This window comes from Ictalurus punctatus, unplaced genomic scaffold, assembly GCF_001660625.3.
Source record: "Ictalurus punctatus breed USDA103 unplaced genomic scaffold, Coco_2.0 tig00006683, whole genome shotgun sequence".
Lineage (NCBI taxonomy): Eukaryota > Metazoa > Chordata > Actinopteri > Siluriformes > Ictaluridae > Ictalurus > Ictalurus punctatus.
In genome coordinates, this window is record NW_026521116.1 from 60,001 (window position 1) to 81,229 (window position 21,229).

Below are 21,229 nucleotides of genomic sequence, written 5' to 3' on the forward strand. Positions count from 1 at the left end.
ATCCCTTTTCATCAGCAGCCGTTTCTCTCGTGATTCCTTTTCAAAATTAATTGCAGTAAGCGGCGTCAGACTCCGTGTGAGGTATTAGTCATAGCAAACAAATAATAATGAAATCGTGTGTGTGTGAGAGAGAGATTACAAGATGGAGAAGAATGAAATAATAATTAGTATCCGTGCTGATAAAGACGTGTGCTGCTCTAACTCCCATCTGAATGTGATTATACACAGTGATTGGAGATCCGCCCACGCGCTGGAAATATTTAAATTCCCAGAAACACTGTCGCGTGCCAGGGAGAAGGCTCGAAGTACACACAACAGTACGGTGAGCCAAGATTAGCAACACGACCACACACACACACACACACACATTAATGTATGGAAAGTCCATGGATAGCGTGTTGCGTGTTGAAGTAGTGGGCGTGGTCAATGCTGATCTAGCACCCGCCGTGTGAAAGTCCATTCGGGAAATAAAAGCATTATCATAGAATAGTTTCTGAAAAGGTCGACGTGAGACCACGGTTCACGCTCGGGTTCCTCCGTACACACCTCTGGTGCCTGGAGAAATACATCGGGTGCTCTGGGCTATCAATAAATAAATAAATAAATACATTTTGTGATTGGACTTCTAAATAAATAAGGCTCGGGCATCCTGCATGAATACAAATAAACACAATAAATACATTTCCAGCTCCAGAGAAATAAAATGTCTGCCTGGATTTCCAGACGGTAATTCGGCCCAGTGCCCGGGCCCCTAACGCGTCCCTCTTAACGTAAAAGCGAATTTGATGGTACGGACATTTCCTGAACGAGGCTTCCTAATCACAGACCTCGTTAACACACCTCTGCGTGACAGCACTGGAGACATTCCGCCACAGGGCGTCTATACGTCCGCGAGGCGAGGCGAGGGCGAGGCGAGGCGAGGCGGGGGAACGTGGAGAACTGGAAGTCTATAAACGGAGAAAATCATTTAGTGCTGTGCGGTGTGCCGAGACGGCCTCGCCGCCTCCGCCGCCGCGGAGACGAAATAAAAAGAGGAACATGATGGTGTGTTAATTACAACCCGAGTGCCATCCGTCTTCCCCTCGCGTGGCGTGACAGTGAAATTTCTCCGTCCTTCACACGTCGCAGACTGCGTGTCGTGATTCGCCGGCCCTCGGAGCGACGCTCGCTCCCTCCGCGTCGGCTGCGGCGCCGATAGAGCCGCAATCGAAGTCTCGCCACGGAGACGGAAAGAAAGAACACGGTCATCTATCAGCCTGCCGTGTGCGGGGACGACAGGACGTGCGCTGAGAGAGAGAGAGAGAGAGAGAGAGAGAAAGTTGCTGGACAGGAAATTGGAGAGTTTAGGAAGGACTGCGCAGGAGCGATGCGATGGACTCGACACTCTCGCTCAATCTCGTTTCCATTCAGGACGCGGTAATGGATGGAGGCGTGTCTGTAATCACACCAAGCAGCAGGAGGAACGTCGGAACGGTCGATACGGGCGTCGCGTCACTCCTGCGCTAAACGCTGAACTCCACGAAGCAGTCGGAGCGGGAATCAGGAAAAGCGCTCGGACTACATTCATCCAGGATATCTAACGTGGACCGCTTCTCTTTAGAATCTCGGAACGTCACCGACACGAAGCTGGCTCTGCGTCTAAAAAGAGGCCGAGAAGAGAACCGTCCTGTCATGATGGCTACATCGGAGAGGATCGTAGCTCATTCGACTCCAAACTGAACCCGAAGGCTGAGCGAATTAGCGTCTATATCTATAAAAGCAGACACGGTGCGCGAACGGACGCCAAGGGTTTCCTCCCTTCCTGTTTATTCTTTTTATATAATTACAGATTATCGTCTCTCCGTGTTAAACACTCACTCCATTGGCGTCTTTTCCACGAGACTTTAAAATCCAAACCTAAACACGGACGTGCCTCCGTTCTCCTGGGGAGACATCGGCGATACGTGCCTTTCACTTGCATCCTGGAATCTGATTGGCTCTCGTAGGTTATGACCTAATAACACCGCGGTTTCATTTGAATATTGCGAAAGAAAAAAAAAAAAAAAGCGTTATGCATTACGAAGATGTGCACTGACTTCCTGTTCGCCCCGGCGTCCGGGGTCTGGTGCGAAAACACGGACCGGAGGACGATCGGCTGTGGCGGTGTGTCTAGACGTCTAGAATATTAATCATCCTGTTTTTACGGCTTCATCAGGCGTCATTTCCCGGTGAATAACGAGTCCGGCTTTCGGTCATCACCGCGAGTGCTGTCTAATCTCTCCTGACCTTGCTTCGGTTACAATTAAAGGATAAATCGTCTTCGCCGACTCTCGCCTCTTCATAATCATGAAGACGGTTTCCGAGCCGAGAACGAATACGAACGTCACGTTAATTGGGTGGCGAAGAGGAAATACGACGCTCTTCCGCTAATGCCCGGGGAAATCCGGCTCAGGTTAATTAGACAAATGCTGGCATTTGTGTACTGAACACTTGCAATAATTCAGCTTGAGAGATTATCAGCGAAATGCCACATTAACATACACCACTGCCTTCGTTAATTCATTCAAACGGCTCGACGATGGGAGAGAGCGAGCGCGAGAGCGAGCGCGAGAGCGAGAGCGCGAGCGCGCGAGAGGAAGAAAAACAACCCCGATGTAATGTAATGTAACGTAACGTACACGTTCTGAAAGTCAGGAGTCGGTGCGCATACGCGACACGCCGTCTTTCTTCCGTACGATGACATCAAGACACCGTGTTCCGCTCTCTCTCGAAACTTCTCCCTTCGGCGCTCGCTAATCACGTACAGTGCGAGAGTGATCGGAATAATGCATCGACGTCCGAGTCGTCCGGCGGAGAACAGAGACGGAGAGACAGTCCTAGCGAGAATGAACAAGACGTGCTGGGGATAAATGGGACAGGAAACGTGAACGTTAAATGAAACTCGGACTCACGTGATGCTCTAGGTTGCCAGATTAAGACTTTGAAGGTAAAAAATGAAAGTCACGGGTGATATTTTGCTCGTGGGTTCGTAGTAATGCAGTCGGATTCCGCGCAGAAACGTCAGACCTCGTTGTCCCGCGCGGGAACTGGAGAACCGGCCAGTCTGTGCGAAGGGACGCAGACAGCAGGTTGTTTTCCACCTCTTCTCATCTCTTCGTAGGCTCCAAACGCACGGTCGTAATTTTTGGCTCGTCCTTGTGTAACTCAGCTCAGCCTCCTGCTGTTTTCGCTCTAATGATGCTGGATTTGTAATTGATTTAAATTAGCTTTGGATATTTTTTATTTATTTATTTATTTTTTTGCCCGTTTTTTCTTTTTTCTCTTCTGCATTATGAAAATTGTTCCGGTCACAAATGATTAAATTAGAGCAGAGATGATTTTTTTCTTTTTTTTTTTTTTCTGCGCTATCTGGCTGGGAACAGCTTGACTCGGATGCTTCCAGCAATTGAAGCTTTTGCATACCGAAGATTTGGGGAATAAAATCGGGTTTAAACAGGGCACGGGGGGGAAAAATGGAATAATTTAGTGCGCTGAGGTGGAAGATGAAGTGAATATAGTGTTTATATTTTATACGCAGAAACACTCTTAACGCCTCGGGCGCCAGGTGTGCGTTTGGGCTCGTGGAGAACATCGCGAGCTCGGACGGATCGCACGAGGTCACCGGAAGGAACGAGGACATCCGATCTGTCAAAACAATTCTATGTGCACTTTATTTACAGTGAAACAATATGCATCAATAGTACACTCATTGGTGTGTGTGTGTGTGTGTGTGTGTGTGTGTGTGTGTGTGTGTGTGTGGAGCATCTGCAAGCTTCGCAACGCTTTCATTTCTTTTCTCTCTCTCTTTTTTTTTTATCTAGAAAAGGCGCTAGAATAAATTCGTGTATAAATGAAGAGGAACAAAATGAAGGACAATAAATGAAGATAAATGGAGTTTTGTGTCCGTTGATTTAAAAACTCTTTCGCTACGAGTACCGTGACGTCAGGTAGCAAGTCCTTTGACAGCTGCCGTGTTGATCCGAGAGTTCAACATACGCACGAATGTTATATCCCATGGGTTGGTTGTTTTTTTTCCCCGGGGTCCTCCGAGAGCGTGTGATGTTTCCGTGACTGAATCCTGGCTCTATGAAGAAGGCATAAGGGTGAGTTCTGCTGTTTAACACGTGCCGTCACGTCGCCGACTACGCCACGTCTTTTAAAACACTGTCGTTTAGCCGCTCCATGTAGTTCTGCAGCTCTTTGGACTCTCGCATGTCCACTTCCTGACACACCCACTTTATTTCCTCGTCCGGCTCGTCTCCGGGAGTCTCGCTGGCGGGAATAGTGGTGAACGTGGTGAATTTGACTCTCTTCCTCTTGGTGGTGGGCGAGTCCCCTTTGGCGTCTTTCCCGCCGTTGTTCTCGGCCCCTCGGTGCTCCTGCCGCTCGTGACTGTTCTTCTGTAGCGAGCCGCCGTTGAGCAGAAGGCTTCCTTCCTCCAGCGCACCGATGCTGGAATCCAGGATCGTGATCTGCTCGTCTGTTTGCGGCGACAGGCTCACGTGACTCTCCAGAAGCTCCGCCTCATTTCCCAGCCACACCCAGTCATGTGCGTGGTTCAGACTCTCCTGACCCTCGATGCTCATCTCCTTATGGCGATATTTCAGCGCGTAGGAAATGCAGTTAATAAGAAAGACCAAGATCGCCAGGCAGAAGACTCCTAACAGGGCGTACATCCCGATTTCCAGGTCCGAGAGTCCTCGGGTGGTCTGGAGCAGGTCGTCGTCGTAGACGCTGTGTCCTCGAGGAAGGTCTACTTGGGCAGGGAAATCGGAGAAATCGACAGGGACGTTGGAAATCTGGCTGCCGTCGTTTGAGAGTTTTTCTCCGCCGGTTCTCCGGATGATTTCTGTCTTGGTCGTGGTGGTGATTCGTCTCATTGCTCCATCGGCGTCCATGTTGGAAATGGAGCTGTAGAAGTAATGGCCATCCATTCCGGTCCGGTCCGGTAAGTTCAGATTCTGCCGGTGGTTCTCGTTGTCGTCTCCGTATTCAGGTTGCGAGACGCTCTCTGTGTGGCCGTATTTCACCCGGACGTGGCAGTTTCCGGCGGCGAGCACGCTGCGGCGGGGTTTGAGTTTCTGACACGACTCGTGGACGCTCATCTCGACGCGCAGCAGTGGGCCCTGACCCTCGGCCTGACCCGTGACTATGGGCCAGCGCCCGGTCGCGTCCTGATTCACGCTCACCACCTCTTCGTCCAGAGAGATCACCGTCAGCACGAAGTGATCCGGGTCGTAAAGGTCCAGAGGGGCCATGGAGCCATCGCTGAACTGGAGCCAAGCACTGATCAGCGCCTCCTACAGGACAGACAGAGGAGAAAAGTACAACAGTTGAAGATTACAATCCAAATTGTTGGTGGTTTTTTTTTTTTAATAAAAATCTACATGGAATAAAAATACGACACGGGATCACATGTCCATAAGTTCACCACTATTATGATTATCAAATTTAAAGCTACAGTACATATTTTCTTTGAGTTAGGGGACAAAAACCTCTAACGTGATGTTCCTGAGCTGCTGTGAGTCGCCCTAACGGTAATACAAATATGGTGACACTTTTGTCTTCTCCGCTGTATTTTACGTTACTAGCTAGTGCTAGTGAGCTAGCACACATCGATGAACCTCGCAGATACACAGCAGCATCTACAATGCAGGCAGACACGAGAGACCAAAATGTTTTTTTCTTTCGCCTGGTCCTCGGTAACTGTAACGTTTCTGAGCACTCGTGTACATCATGACATTTTTATTGGTTCTCATGACGCTTCTGTAAGGTTCTCGAACGTAAGCGGATTATTATAGTGTATCCTCAGAGGTGAGAATATTTGGGCAGAGTCTCAAATGTTATACTATTTACTGTACAAAACAGTCACTACACCATTTAGGCATACTCCGGTAGTTGGTTTAAGGGTTTAAGACGCATCCATTAAGTCTCACGAATGCGTATTAATTTCCGCAAGTAGCTTGAAGTAGCGCTTTCCTACCAAAGGGGGCGAAATTCCAAAATCACACCTCGGACTAGATGACTATCCTAATAACTAATAACTTTAAACACGTTTATACAGAATCGCTATCACGTTACAAATGCTACGGGTTTGAAGTGAAGAACCGTACGCTTCGCTCTACCCGCTAGTACTAGCACGCAGTTCTCGTCGTTTATTTCAAAGCAACACTGAGCAAATCCGCGTCCTAGCTCGCCGAGCTAAACCGCCGACCCGTCCTACATGTCCTCAAACTCCTCAACGTGAGCAGTGTGGCTCTTTATCGGCGTGACATTTCGTGCAGTGTGCGGTTAAGCTCCGAGTTCTGAGCTCTGCTAGCCAGAGCGGGAGCGCTCGATTAAACCGCAAGCCAGCCAATAAGATCGCTCCATTATGGACACGGCCATGCAAACAGGGATTTGCCAACACGCCAGCGTCTTAAGCTTCTCGCTCGCCGGGATGAGATATAAACGTTCCAGATCAGATGCGCTACAAATCCTCTGACGCGCAGGGGCAGATTTCTACCGCCGTCCGCTCGTCGGCACGCGCACGGATCAGTGACGAAACGTGAACAGGCCTGAATGACTGATTATTATAATAACGATCTGTCCGAGTCATCTCATACACACTTTAAACAAAAAAACTCGTTTATGATGAGTAACTTCGTCATCATGGGGTCATGACCCTGCTGTGAGTACTCATAAACGATACATACGTACAAATAATTAACATGATGGCCAGATTAAACATACATAAATGTCATTATGTAATAGTCAATAAAAAGTAGATATACAAAACATAGTTTAATAACGGACCGGTGGAAACGGACATAAAGGTGTTATTACAATGTAATAATGCTCAGTGTTATAACCTTGTCATTATGTCAGTGTTATACAGCAGTTCTTTGTCATTCTATGAGTTCAACAGCCACTCTAGAGCTTCCTTTGGGAGTGCCGTCTTTATTCGTTTTCCAATTCACCCCCTTATGACCTCCTTATGACACGTAACGACCAGAAGTCGATTGCCATGAAGCTCAGTGAAGTCAGTCTGTAAAAAGTCTGATAATACGACCTTATTTAATCGGGATTGAAGAAAGCAGTGACTTTATGATGCTTGTTGGAATACGCCTTTATAACGCTTCATGTAGGGCTATGTCAGCTGTGATGCTACGTAGCCTTATAAGCACTAATCTTAGGTAAGGTGTTACTCGGTATACATCCCGTATAGAACGATAGACGACATACCCGTAGGTCTTCATCCATAAAACAAAGAGTGCAACGCTCATACGGTCATGAAGCATCATAACTCACCAATTAAGGGTTATAACAGTAACAATGCCGACGTGAAATCCCGCCGTATAACAACGCGACACTGCAAAGGTTATGACCCTGACACTGACATCATTATATTTATGATATACATTTTGTATATTATATAAGAGATCTCTTAACATGTAAAGCGTGTCTCTTATTCACGTTTATAAACGTTTATGAACTCAAACGATTTACGAACATTTTGAGCGAGTTGGGATTTTTATTTATTTATGTTTTACACATGGGATCAACACGCGACGCACTGAAATGAGACTTCTATGCGGATGAATGCGAGTTCATGTCGCGTGAGGATTATGAGGCCTTGATCTAGCGGCCGTGTGAATAGTACTGACTGTACGTGTTCACGTGTGAGAAATGTATTGAGGTGAAATTCTCATGCGTCGCGCGAGTTTACAGAGTGTGTTTGTGAAAAAGTCCCTGCATTCACATGCGGCCACCGCGGTCGCGCCTTCAATACGGAAGGCGATGGAGAGACTTGGTAATAAGTGTTCCGAGGCACACGTTCATCCTGAGTGAATGGGGGAAAGTCGGGAAAAAAAACCGCTGAGGTGGTGCGAAACATCGGCATGCGCTACTGATGATGTGAGTCAAGGTAACGATAATTAACCCACTTTCCTCCTCTGAAGCCCTTAAAGAGACCTTAATTACGCTTTACTGTGATTACTACAGGCAACCGGAGCGACCCGTAGTCCCACGGGAACGCATCGCGAGCGTGGAACAAATGGGATATTGAGGGGGAAAATACCGTCTAAATGGACTAAAGCGAAGGAAGGGTTGCGCGTGCGAGTGCGTGTTTATAAATGGGATGTTTGTACGTACGTCGAGCAGCGAGTGTGTGGAAGCGATGGGGAAGAGGTGCACACCGGGAGGTCTGAGCGCGCCGTCGTGTTTCGTGGCGTGTAATCGGCTTAATTTTACGTGCAGGTGTTCTGAGCGTGTAACTGACAGCTGAACAGCCGTTAAAGGAGGTGAGTCATGAATAAAGAATTCCCCTCCTTCACCCCGAGTGCAGTCGATCCAGCAGGATCGCGTGTGCTGTCTGAAGTCTGCTTCTAATGAAACATCAAGGTGCTGCGACATAAGCATTCGTAAACCGTTTATAAGCAGAAAGATGAAAAATGAATTGATCTGTCAGAAGAGATGTGTGCATTAACTCTGGTGTCGGGACAATACGGGCGTTTATAAAACAAATATAATAACCGGGTCAGAGTGACGAGTGTTCATAAGCGAGTTATAACTAGATACAAGAAACATAACTGACTTTTCAGAACTGACTTTTCAGAGACACTGCTATAAGTATCCATAAACAAAGAGAGAAAATATTCATACCTATCATTAAAGTGCCATGATAGTGTCATTTTTCCAATTAACCTGCTTATGACATCCTTATGACATCCTTATGACATCCTTACGACATCCTTATGACTTCATTATGACTTCCTTATGGCATTCTTATGACATCCTTATGACAACCTTATGACAACCTTATGACATCCTTATGACTTCATTATGACTTCCTTATGGTATCCTTATGACAACCTTACAACATCCTTATGACTTCATTATGATTTCCTTATGGTATCCTTATGACATCCTTATGACAACCTTATGACTTCATTATGACTTCCTTATGGCATCCTTATGACATCCTTATGACATCCTTATGACTTCATTATGACTTCCTTATGGCATCCTTATGACATCCTTACGACATCCTTACGACATCCTTATGACTTCATTATGACTTCCTTATGGCATTCTTATGACATCCTTATGACAACCTTATGACAACCTTATGACATCCTTATGACTTCATTATGACTTCCTTATGGCATCCTTATGGTATCCTTATGACAACCTTACAACATCCTTATGACTTCATTATGACATCCTTATGACAACCTTATGACATCCTTATGACATCATTATGATTTCCTTATGGTATCCTTATGACATCCTTATGACAACCTTATGACAACCTTATGACTTCATTATGACATCCTTATGACATCCTTATGACTTCATTATGGCATCCTTATGACATCCTTATGACATCCTTATGACACGTAATGACCTGAAGTTAGCTGTCAAGAAATTCTACAAAACATTGACGTCAGTCTGTAATTAAGTGTCATAGTACCGCCTTATGTCGACAGAAATGTGCGTTAACTCGACATCAGTAGTCACTTTCTGACACGTATATTGTAAATAAACCTTCATAACGGTTATGTCAGTTGTGATGTTATGTAGCCTTTTAAGCACTAATCTTATGAAACGTGCTACTCAGCATACAAATCCGTACACGATGGTATACGAGACCCGTGGCAAGAACATACATAACCCTGTCATTAGGGTGTTTATAAACGATTTATAAGGAGAAATATGAAACATAGGAAAACATGTCTAGCTCTGATACAGCCATGAATCTGTTATTACAACGTAATAACACTGTAATGACGCAGCGAGCCTCAGACACCAAACATGACCGTGGCTCAATTTGGGGTAAATTATAATAATGCTGCATGTGTGTGTGTGTCACCTGTTTGGGCATGTTGAGCACTTCCTGTGTGGTTGCCGTGGCGCTGATGGCTTGGTTACTTCCTGTGCTGAGCTGTAGGCGGAGCGTGAGGCCGCTGACCAACTGCAGGCCCAGTTCAGTGATGCTGACTCGCTCGTCCACAACAGACACCGACTTCTCGGCCAGGATCGAGTCCGAGAGCGGAGAGAGGACCTGGAGAGTGCGCGTACACACACACACACACACACACACACACACACACACACACACACACACACAGAGTTAATAAACTCAGCTCGTACGAGGTTCAGGTTTATAGTCAAGCTGCATATTTACCACAGACATACGATGTGAAGATAAATCTAATCCGCACTCTGTGAACTTGGACAGAATGAGAAATCGATCCTAAGGTTGTTTCTTTTTGGATCTGATTCGCTTCATGGATTTTGGACACACTCGACGTGAGAACACGAGCCGAAGTGATTCTGCTTGATCTGCGTAGATGATCCAGGGTTTGCTGGATTTAGAGCTTAAAGACCGCACCATGAAGCTTAAAACATCATCACTTCCAGACTCTGACAGTAAATTCTGTCCGCTTAAGGAAGAAAAAAAAACTCGAGACATCCGCAGCATTTGAGGCTATTTTAATCCGGCTCACAGACTTCACACAATCTGTATATCCCTCCTCATGTAATGCTTTAATCGAGTGTATGATAAGCTTTAATCTGAACCCTGTCAGTATAACAATGCTCAGTTCTGCTCAGTTCTGCAGGACGTTAGCGCTGGGTGTCGTGTCTGCACCGAGCCAGTGGCAGTTTACCATCACATAACCTCTCCATCATTTCTGCTCTAACATCACTAACATCGCTAACATCACTAACATCATTAACATCGCTAACATCACTAACATCACTAACATCGCTAACATCACTAACATCGCTAACATCGCTAACATCGCTAACATCATTAACATCGCTAACATCACTAACATCACTAACATCGCTAACATCATTAACATCACTAACATCACTAACATCGCTAACATCGCTAACATCGCTAACATCATTAACATCGCTAACATCACTAACATCGCTAACATCGCTAACATCGCTAACATCATTAACATCGCTAACATCACTAACATCACTAACATCGCTGACATCACTAACATCGCTAACATCATTAACATCGCTAACATCACTAACATCGCTAACATCACTAACATCACTAACATCGCTAACATCACTAACATCGCTAACATCACTAACATCGCTAACATCATTAACATCGCTAACATCACTAACATCGCTAACATCACTAACATCACTAACATCGCTAACATCGCTAACATCACTAACATCACTAACATCGCTAACATCACTAACATCATTAACATCACTAACATCGCTAACATCGCTAACATCATTAACATCGCTAACATCGCTAACATCGCTAACATCATTAACATCGCTAACATCACTAACATCGCTAACATCATTAACATCACTAACATCGCTAACATCACTAACATCATTAACATCACTAACATCACTAACATCACTAACATCATTAACATCGCTAACATCATTAACATCATTAACATCATTAACATCACTAACATCACTAACATCGCTAACATCACTAACATCACTAACATCGCTAACATCACTAACATCGCTAACATCGCTAACATCACTAACATCGTTAACATCACTAACATCATTAACATCGCTAACATCATTAACATCGCTAACATCGCTAACATCACTAACATCATTAACATCGCTAACATCACTAACATCGCTAACATCACTAACATCATTAACATCGCTAACATCGCTAACATCACTAACATCGCTAACATCATTAACATCACTAACATCGCTAACATCGCTAACATCATTAACATCGCTAACATCACTAACATCATTAACATCACTAACATCATTAACATCACTAACATCGCTAACATCGCTAACATCATTAACATCGCTAACATCGCTAACATCGCTAACATCATTAACATCGCTAACATCGCTAACATCACTAACATCATTAACATCACTAACATCACTAACATCACTAACATCATTAACATCGCTAACATCATTAACATCATTAACATCATTAACATCACTAACATCACTAACATCGCTAACATCACTAACATCACTAACATCGCTAACATCACTAACATCGCTAACATCGCTAACATCACTAACATCGTTAACATCACTAACATCATTAACATCGCTAACATCATTAACATCGCTAACATCGCTAACATCACTAACATCATTAACATCACTAACATCATTAACATCGCTAACATCACTAACATCGCTAACATCATTAACATCACTAACATCGCTAACATCACTAACATCACTAACATCACTAACATCGCTAACATCGCTAACATCACTAACATCGCTAACATCGCTAACATCGCTAACATCGCTAACATCACTAACATCGTTAACATCACTAACATCATTAACATCGCTAACATCATTAACATCGCTAACATCGCTAACATCACTAACATCATTAACATCGCTAACATCACTAACATCGCTAACATCACTAACATCATTAACATCGCTAACATCGCTAACATCACTAACATCGCTAACATCACTAACATCGCTAACATCACTAACATCATTAACATCGCTAACATCACTAACATCGCTAACATCACTAACATCGCTAACATCACTAACATCACTAACATCACTAACATCGCTAACATCACTAACATCACTAACATCGCTAACATCACTAACATCATTAACATCACTAACATCGCTAACATCATTAACATCGCTAACATCGCTAACATCGCTAACATCGCTAACATCGCTAACATCATTAACATCGCTAACATCACTAACATCGCTAACATCATTAACATCGCTAACATCACTAACATCGCTAACATCATTAACATCGCTAACATCGCTAACATCGCTAACATCACTAACATCGCTAACATCGCTAACATCACTAACATCATTAACATCGCTAACATCACTAACATCGCTAACATCATTAACATCGCTAACATCGCTAACATCGCTAACATCACTAACATCACTAACATCACTAACATCGCTAACATCACTAACATCGCTAACATCGCTAACATCACTAACATCACTAACATCGCTAACATCACTAACATCATTAACATCATTAACATCGCTAACATCGCTAACATCGCTAACATCGCTAACATCACTAACATCATTAACATCGCTAACATCGCTAACATCGCTAACACATTAACATCACTAACATCGCTAACATCGCTAACATCACTAACATCGCTAACATCATTAACATCACTAACATCGCTAACATCATTAACATCGCTAACATCATTAACATCACTAACATCGCTAACATCGCTAACATCACTAACATCATTAACATCGCTAACATCATTAACATCACTAACATCGCTAACATCGCTAACATCACTAACATCATTAACATCGCTAACATCGCTAACATCGCTAACACATTAACATCACTAACATCACTAACATCATTAACATCACTAACATCATTAACATCGCTAACATCACTAACATCATTAACATCGCTAACATCGCTAACATCGCTAACACATTAACATCACTAACATCACTAACACATTAACATCATTAACATCGCTAACATCGCTAACATCGCTAACATCACTAACATCGCTAACATCATTAACATCGCTAACATCATTAACATCACTAACATCGCTAACATCGCTAACATCACTAACATCGCTAACATCATTAACATCGCTAACATCGCTAACATCGCTAACACATTAACATCACTAACATCACTAACATCATTAACATCACTAACATCACTAACATCATTAACATCACTAACATCGCTAACATCGCTAACACATTAACATCACTAACATCACTAACATCACTAACATCACTAACATCATTAACATCACTAACATCACTAACATCATTAACATCATTAACATCGCTAACATCATTAACATTGCTAACACATTAACATCACTAACATTGCTAACATTGCTAACACATTAACATCACTAACATCGCTAACATCACTAACATCGCTCACACATTAACACATTAACAGCGTGGCCATGTTACAGTTATTACAGCTGCTCTGTATCACTCTGGGGCACACAGACATTACTGCTCCTGTCTTTAAACAACCGTAGCGGATGTGTAGAGACAATTACTTTCAATAAATAAATAAATAAACAAATAAACAGTAGATTGAAAAGTCACTGCAGTGATGAGGAGTGGAACACGATGGGGGGGGGGGGGGGGGGGGGGATAAAGGAATAATATATATGAGAAAATATAAATGTGTAGGTGAAAAAAGAACAGACGGTCAGACAAATAGATAGACACATAGACAGACAGACAGATAGATAGACAGACAGATGGATAGTTAGACACAGACAGACAGACAGATAGATAGACAGACAGACAGACAGATAGATAGATAGATAGATAGATAGATAGACAGACAGACAGACAGAAAGACAGATAGATAGACAGACAGACAGATAGAGAGGCAGACAGACAGACAGAAAGACAGACAGATAGACAGACAGACAGACAGATGGATAGTTAGACAGACAGACAGACAGACAGACAGATAGATAGACAGACAGACAGACAGACAGACAGATAGATAGATAGATAGATAGATAGATAGATAGACAGACAGACAGATAGAGAGGCAGACAGACAGACAGAAAGACAGACAGATAGATAGACAGACAGACAGACAGATAGATAGAGAGGCAGACAGACAGACAGAAAGACAGACAGACGGGCAGACAGACAGACAGATAGATAGACAGAGAGTGGTGAGTGTGTACCTGGATGCTGGTCATGCCCGTGCCCACGCCCTCCAGCAGGCGGCCATCTTGTAAGCGTGCGATTCGAGGATCCTCCACTTTCAGGAAGTCCCACACCAGCCCTGTGATGTCCAGCTGCCAATCAGAGCCCAGCATGTAGGTCAGCTGACCTCGGACCTCTGCGGATTCGGCGACGAAGTGAGTGAGAATACGTATGATGGCTCTCTGATACTGCAGGGTGCAGGTCCTTCCTCTCCGCTCCTCATCATCCTCATCATCACTGTCTCGCATCGACCTGACAACAACACGCACATCGTGTCTGTTCACATATCTCCTTTTACCATCCATAAATCACACACACACACACACACACACACACACACACACAGGAGCACATTCTCAGCTGTCAAACCTCCATTAAGTTTGACGAGTCCCTACATCTAATGATGGGAGGACAATTACTCTAATCATTTCACATTAGAGTGCTAAAACAGCATTGGATTAACAGCAGGAGCTGCCACAGAGCACAACAACAGCATTTATCAGCACTTCGCCATCCTCAGAGAGAGACAGGCTGTGTGTGAGTGAAAGAGACAAAGAAAACGAGAGAGAACAACTGCGTGTGAGAAAGAGAGAGTGTGAGAGAGAGAGGCAGCGTGACAAAGAGACAAAGAGACAGAGTTCGACAGTTTGAAAGAGACAGAGAGTTCGACAGTGTGATAGACAGACAGACAGACGGACAGACAAATAGATAGATACAACGCTAGCTGATGTGCCTCATTATAACTGAGACCTCAGGTATAATGACAAGACTCTCAGATGTTTTGTCCTGGATCAGTGCAGGTAGATTTTCTACCTAATCCTCTCGATATCTGACGTCTCTACAGAACTATAAAAGTTGAAACACTAGCGACTAGCAGAGCTAGCAAAGCTCACGGTTTTAGTGCTATTCACCAGCCTCTCACGCTGTATTAACATCAGCATGAGCACTGCGTTCCTCCTCCTGTCAGGGTGCCGTGGAGCCGAGACGACGCCCGGCTCCGTCCTGCACGCGGCGCGGTCAGGAATCAGCGTTAGCCTGCGCTCGCGGCGTGTCGACGGCGGGAGAAAACGGCGAATTCGTGTCTAAAGAGCCGAAACAGCGGATTTAAATGTGCAGTGAAAGAGACAGAGTGCTTCGGGGAACCGTGCTACAATCTCGTTCAGTCACAAACGCTTTCGCAGTGTGTCGCTTCCACAGAAGCCGGGCCTTCGGGGCGCTCCGTCTAGAGAGATCGCTGGAAAGACAAGCGTCTAGCGCGAGACACAGGCTGAGAAGAGCGACGCGGAGCTTCCAGAGAAGTGGACGAGTGAGCGAGCGAGAGACTGAAAGGGACAATCTCTTTAATCTGTTCCTGGATTAAAGAGCACGCTGATGAGTACTGAGACGAGAACGAGATCCCTATCCATACAGTCTGAGAGGAAACCATATCCGACGGGGTTCTTTCAGACTTCTAGAACTTTCTAGAAACTGTACATCCGTGTTTAACGAGGGATTTTCAGCAGGAGCCACGCCCTTTTCTCACCGACACCAAAAAAATCCACTAAACTCCAACCGAGAACCAAGACCCGGGACCTGAGGTGGCGCCGTTTCATCCGAACAACAACGACGGCGCTGTTTTCATCGCCGTCATTACAGACGCAGAGACACGGAGACAGATAGAACACTCTGGAGATGTGGAACACGTCGCGTCATTACGTTAACGCCAGCTAGAACGTCAAGCGCGAGGAATCAAACGCTGTCCGTGGTGCTGTCCTGGGAAAATAATCATCAACGGCGAGGCGGTGCGATAAAGCGGCGAAATTATTTCCCAATCATTCCTCTCATGCCGACAAGGACACGCTTTTACTTTATCCATCAAACGACGATCCACGATACTTTTTATCCGTTTATAGTTACGCTCGATCTTCCTTACAGCAGCTCTGACCGTACAGTCGTTCCCTCACCACACTCTCTCTTCAGTCTCTCTTTTGATTTATTATTTTTTTAAACGCCGTTTGTCCCGCAGCGTCCCGAAGATGTCGCGAAACTTTAAGCTGCGGCTCCACCTGTCCGCGCTGACGCTGGAGACTCCTTCCCTAAACGTTTGACTTTTAACCCGTTTAAATGGAGCGTCCGCTGTGTGCGAGCTGCTGCTATAGAAAACTAATCACCTTCTGACCAATCACAAGCCTCTCTCTCTCTCTCTCTATATATATATATATATATATATATATATATATATATATATATATATATATATATATATATATATAAAGGAAACTGTACTACACCCGGCCAGACACACGCAAAAATAATGAAACCCAGAACAGACGTCTATGAAATAAAGCAGGACGGATTTCGAGCGCATGAAGAGACGAGAGCTCAGTCACTGTTTGAATAATGAGATTTTCTGTACAGCGCAGTGGATGATGTAACGCTGTATTATATTATATAATATCATATTATAAGAACGGTGGAGTCTTTTTGTATTTCTGATATTTATTTCATTTCGGGCGTAATTGAATTAACGATGCTTTAACCGAAATGGAAGCTGAACTGTTTAGCTTGGCTTTGTGCTCGAACAGGTGTGATACTGAGAATTATCGAACACTAACACTTACTTCTCTCTGCTCTTCTCTCTACACACTTCTGTGTGTGTGTGTGTGTGTGTGTGTGTGTGTGTGTGTGAGAGAGAGAGTACGCTTAATTAAACCACTCTACACAAACACCATTGTGCGGCTCCTCGGGGGTTTGAAGCAATCACAAATCTAATCAGTTCTTAATCAGCTGCAGCAATCAGGACAAAACCCACGCCGCCGTCTCAGCGCTATCGCTCCGCTTCACCCGTCCTCCCGCTCCCTCGCTCTCCCGCGCCGGCTCGGATGTGCTTCACAGGCGTATCGATGCCCGTGTCACGCCGTGTCGGCTCGCGCTTTTCTCTGAGGAGCTGCGATGGCATTTCGCCGCGTGTTACTCAGGTGTCTGGGTATTCTTGCTTCAGAGTCTCTGTGCTATATCACACACACACACACACACACTGATTAAACACAATGGTACTGATCTGGTTCACGCGACGTCGCCGTATGACCATATTTAAGACCAACGGGTCCTGGACGGTACCCTTAGGAAACTCAGAGGAGATCGCGATGTTTAAAAACGGCCGCCGGTTTCACGCAGATTCGGGGCGAGGCGCATCGTGACGATGTCGTTCATCCGAACGCCCCTCGATTTTCTGCGTCGGACACGAGAACAGCTAAAAGGTCTCGTTTACAGAGCGCGCGGAATTTTGCGATCCAAAATTGTTTTGTTTTCCGCAAAAAAACAAACAAAACAAAACAAAAAACGCAAAAAAAAACGTCGCAAAATTTCGAAAGGGAAAAAAAAGCCGTCCTCTTATCAGATAACTCAGCGGGCTGATTCCTCCGTATGATAACGCTATCTAGTGGATAAACCTCTAACACCTTCTCCGAGGATTCCTCCGTGACAGACGCGTAGAGGTTTATTTGTTCTGATGTCTGAATAATGAATATATTCGTGAAGGTATCTGCGGGCGGGATCTACACGTCCACCTCCAAACTACTGTTTCTGTTTATAAAGCTTGATGAAGTGACGTCGCTGTTTATTTACCCGACCGAACGTTCTTCTTTATCTTTCAATCGCAATACTTCTGTTTCAGCAATCCGTCCGGCAACACAGTCCCATCAGCGTCGTGTTTACTCTTTAACGCGCTCGCGCTCTCACCGCCGCGTGGAGGAGGGACCGCGGAGCGAAGAGATAAAGGAAATGAAACGAATGGCGTATTCCTGAAGTGCCCCGAGTCCTATTTGTCGGGAGGACACATTTCCGTTCAAGCTGGAGAACGTACACGATTACCCGACGTGTAAAAAATAGGTTCACCACAGGGGTGTATTCTTGGCCCGGTTCTCTTTTCTTTTTATACGCTTCCCTGAGATCAGTTGATTCGTGTGTAATACTTGAAGTGTACTTCTTATCATTTTTACACACCTGGCACGCAGATTTATTTCTCCTTTAATATAAACAGAATGATATTAACAAGCATGCTTTTCTTTAAGATCGAAGAGAACCGGATTTCATTTTTAAAAAAACGTCCCGCGGGTTGAATTCAGACAAAGCCGAAATTGTTGCCATCGGATCAGATCGTATTGTGAATACGCTAGAGTACTTATTTATTTATGTATTTTGTCTCGTTCATTGAGGGCTGGTGAGGGGACGAGTGTTTATAGCTGCTGTAACGTAAGTGAGAATGCGAACGAACTCGTTTCACGGACGTTCCACGGACGTTCCACAACGTTACATGTAACTAGAAATGGATAAAACGGACAAAATGCTATTCTTTAAATGTAAAATAATAATAATAATAATAATAATAATAATAATAATAATATTTGTTGGCACACTGAAATAACGCACTTCATGCTGCTGTTAAAGGACAATCTTTGGATTTATTTATTTATTTATTTTACTACACTGATAATTACCATCTAGTTCGTGCTTTCTATTTTTTTCCTCACTTCCTCTGGAGAGACTGTTTGATGTAATTGCGAATACGTTTCCGCCTCTAGTTTTTCCGCTACTCATATTAACCTGGATACGACGCCGTCGCCGTCGCCGTGTGTTCCTGAAACTTTACGTGAGCCCCGTGTCGGTTCGCAGCGAGTGCATGTGTGGAAAACTCCAGCAGAAATGAGACATGCACCCTGCTGTGTGTAGGGCCACTCGAGCGGCTCAGCCATGTTTTATTCTCCTTCCTCTTCATCTCGAATTTATTCGGCCTGCTGAGTTTCTGTAGTCAGACTGCCGAGCTGCGCCTCTGCGATCCGCGCATTATTTATCTCTCGCTATTTCTCTGTACCACACACATACACACACACACACATGCACTCAAGGCCGAGTGAGAAATAACTACCAGTTTCTAAGCAAACAAGTTTCAAGGCAAGAGGAGGAATGTGTTTGAATCCGATCTCCCAGAGAATAATCAGATCTCAGTTCCACTTTACTTACAGTTCATGTGTAGGTGTTTGTGTAACTGATGACATGTCAGGAGAATGTCACACAAATCTGATAAGCGAGAGAAAATCAAGAACTCGCCGTGTGCTGTTTAAACACCTCGGGTGTTTGCTAAACGCGGACGCGTGACGGTCCGCCGAGATCCGACGGCCAGTTAAGAAAGTCCTCGGATAAAAAGATCCGTATGTTTCTCGGAGCTGTCGCGAAGCCTGAACAAACCGAACGATACTGGGGAATAAAGATCTGTCTGGCATCTAAACAGCGTTTCTGTTCCGTCACTGCTTCCCATCGGGGTGTGGACGTGTTGCTGAAACCAAAAGACCATCAAACCCATCAGTGCTTCTTCCCTAAACTGCTGGGAACATACACCTCTCTAAAATCCCCCCATCGGCCCTTCTCGATCATGCCCAGTGATAATCTCATCTCCGAACCGATGACCACTACTTCTCCTCTCACTGTAAACCTTCAACGTGAAGGACACGTTTCTGGTAATTATCCTTCCGTCGCTTTTCTCAGGGGCGTGTCCGTGCTCACCTTGGCGTGTTGGGCGTCGTGGGGACCCTCCAGCTTTTAATCGGGCTCAGCTCCGTGTCCGACGCCTCGATGTGGAGCGGCAGGCGCGGGATCCACACGTTCATCTCCAGCTGAGCCGTAGCAAAGCTGTAGGTGAAGTTCACCAGCATCCGCACTCGTCCCCTCATCTCCTTACCGTTTACGTACACGTAGTCGCACCTGTCTGCCACCTGAAACACACACACACACGGATCATTACACACATACGTCGCGAACATGTTTCCTCTGCTTAACCAACATCACACACAGATCTATTCGACTGTTTACATTATTTCTACTCTGTAAGTGTTTTTCCTTTTCTTACTCCTCCTAGCGTGCTGCTCCGTCGACTCGGATCTTATCTTTCTATTACAGTCACAGCAATAAAGCCATGTTCAGATCAAACGTGAGCGAAAGAAGGAGTGATAAAGAGAGAGAGGGAGGGAGAGGAGGGCAGTGGAAGCAATGAGCAGTGAAATTGTAAACGGATAAATTAACAGCGTGCACCGGCTCTGTGTGTTTTTTACTTTAATAGTTACGATGGCAGGATTTTCATTTCCGGACGTTAACCGACAGTACAATCGAATACGTCACGTGTCGGCGCTGTTTGCCGCGGTGTTTATCCGCGTGTTTATTTTTGATTTCTTTGCGCCACGGTTCTGTTTGCTGAATATTATTTCTGAGACGCAGACCGTACTGACACGGACACAAAGACTTGATCTCGCAAACAGAGATTACTGGCGTGAGCGGACAGGGGCCAACCCGAGCTGTTATTTAAACCGATTTAAATACGTACGAGCGCGCGGACTTCGATATGAATCCAGTTTTATTTGCACGCCATTTTGACCGATAGACATGCGGTACGTTTATACGGACGACGATGATCCGATATGAACCCGATTAAGACGAT

General features: G+C 44.8%; 1 protein-coding gene across 1 annotated transcript in view; it reads right to left on the reverse strand.

Annotated features, from left to right (window-relative positions):
- Nucleotides 1–2,913: 2,913 nt before the first annotated feature.
- The window catches only part of si:dkeyp-14d3.1 (transmembrane protein 132C), a gene marked incomplete at its 5' end in the record, with an annotated part of 55,067 nt that continues 36,751 nt past the window's right edge, over nucleotides 2,914–21,229 (reverse strand). Inside the window, 4 exon segments of the mRNA XM_053679304.1 lie at nucleotides 2,914–5,318; nucleotides 9,872–10,063; nucleotides 14,739–15,012; nucleotides 20,302–20,510. Coding sequence (XP_053535279.1) covers nucleotides 4,161–5,318; nucleotides 9,872–10,063; nucleotides 14,739–15,012; nucleotides 20,302–20,510 — 1,833 coding nt within the window.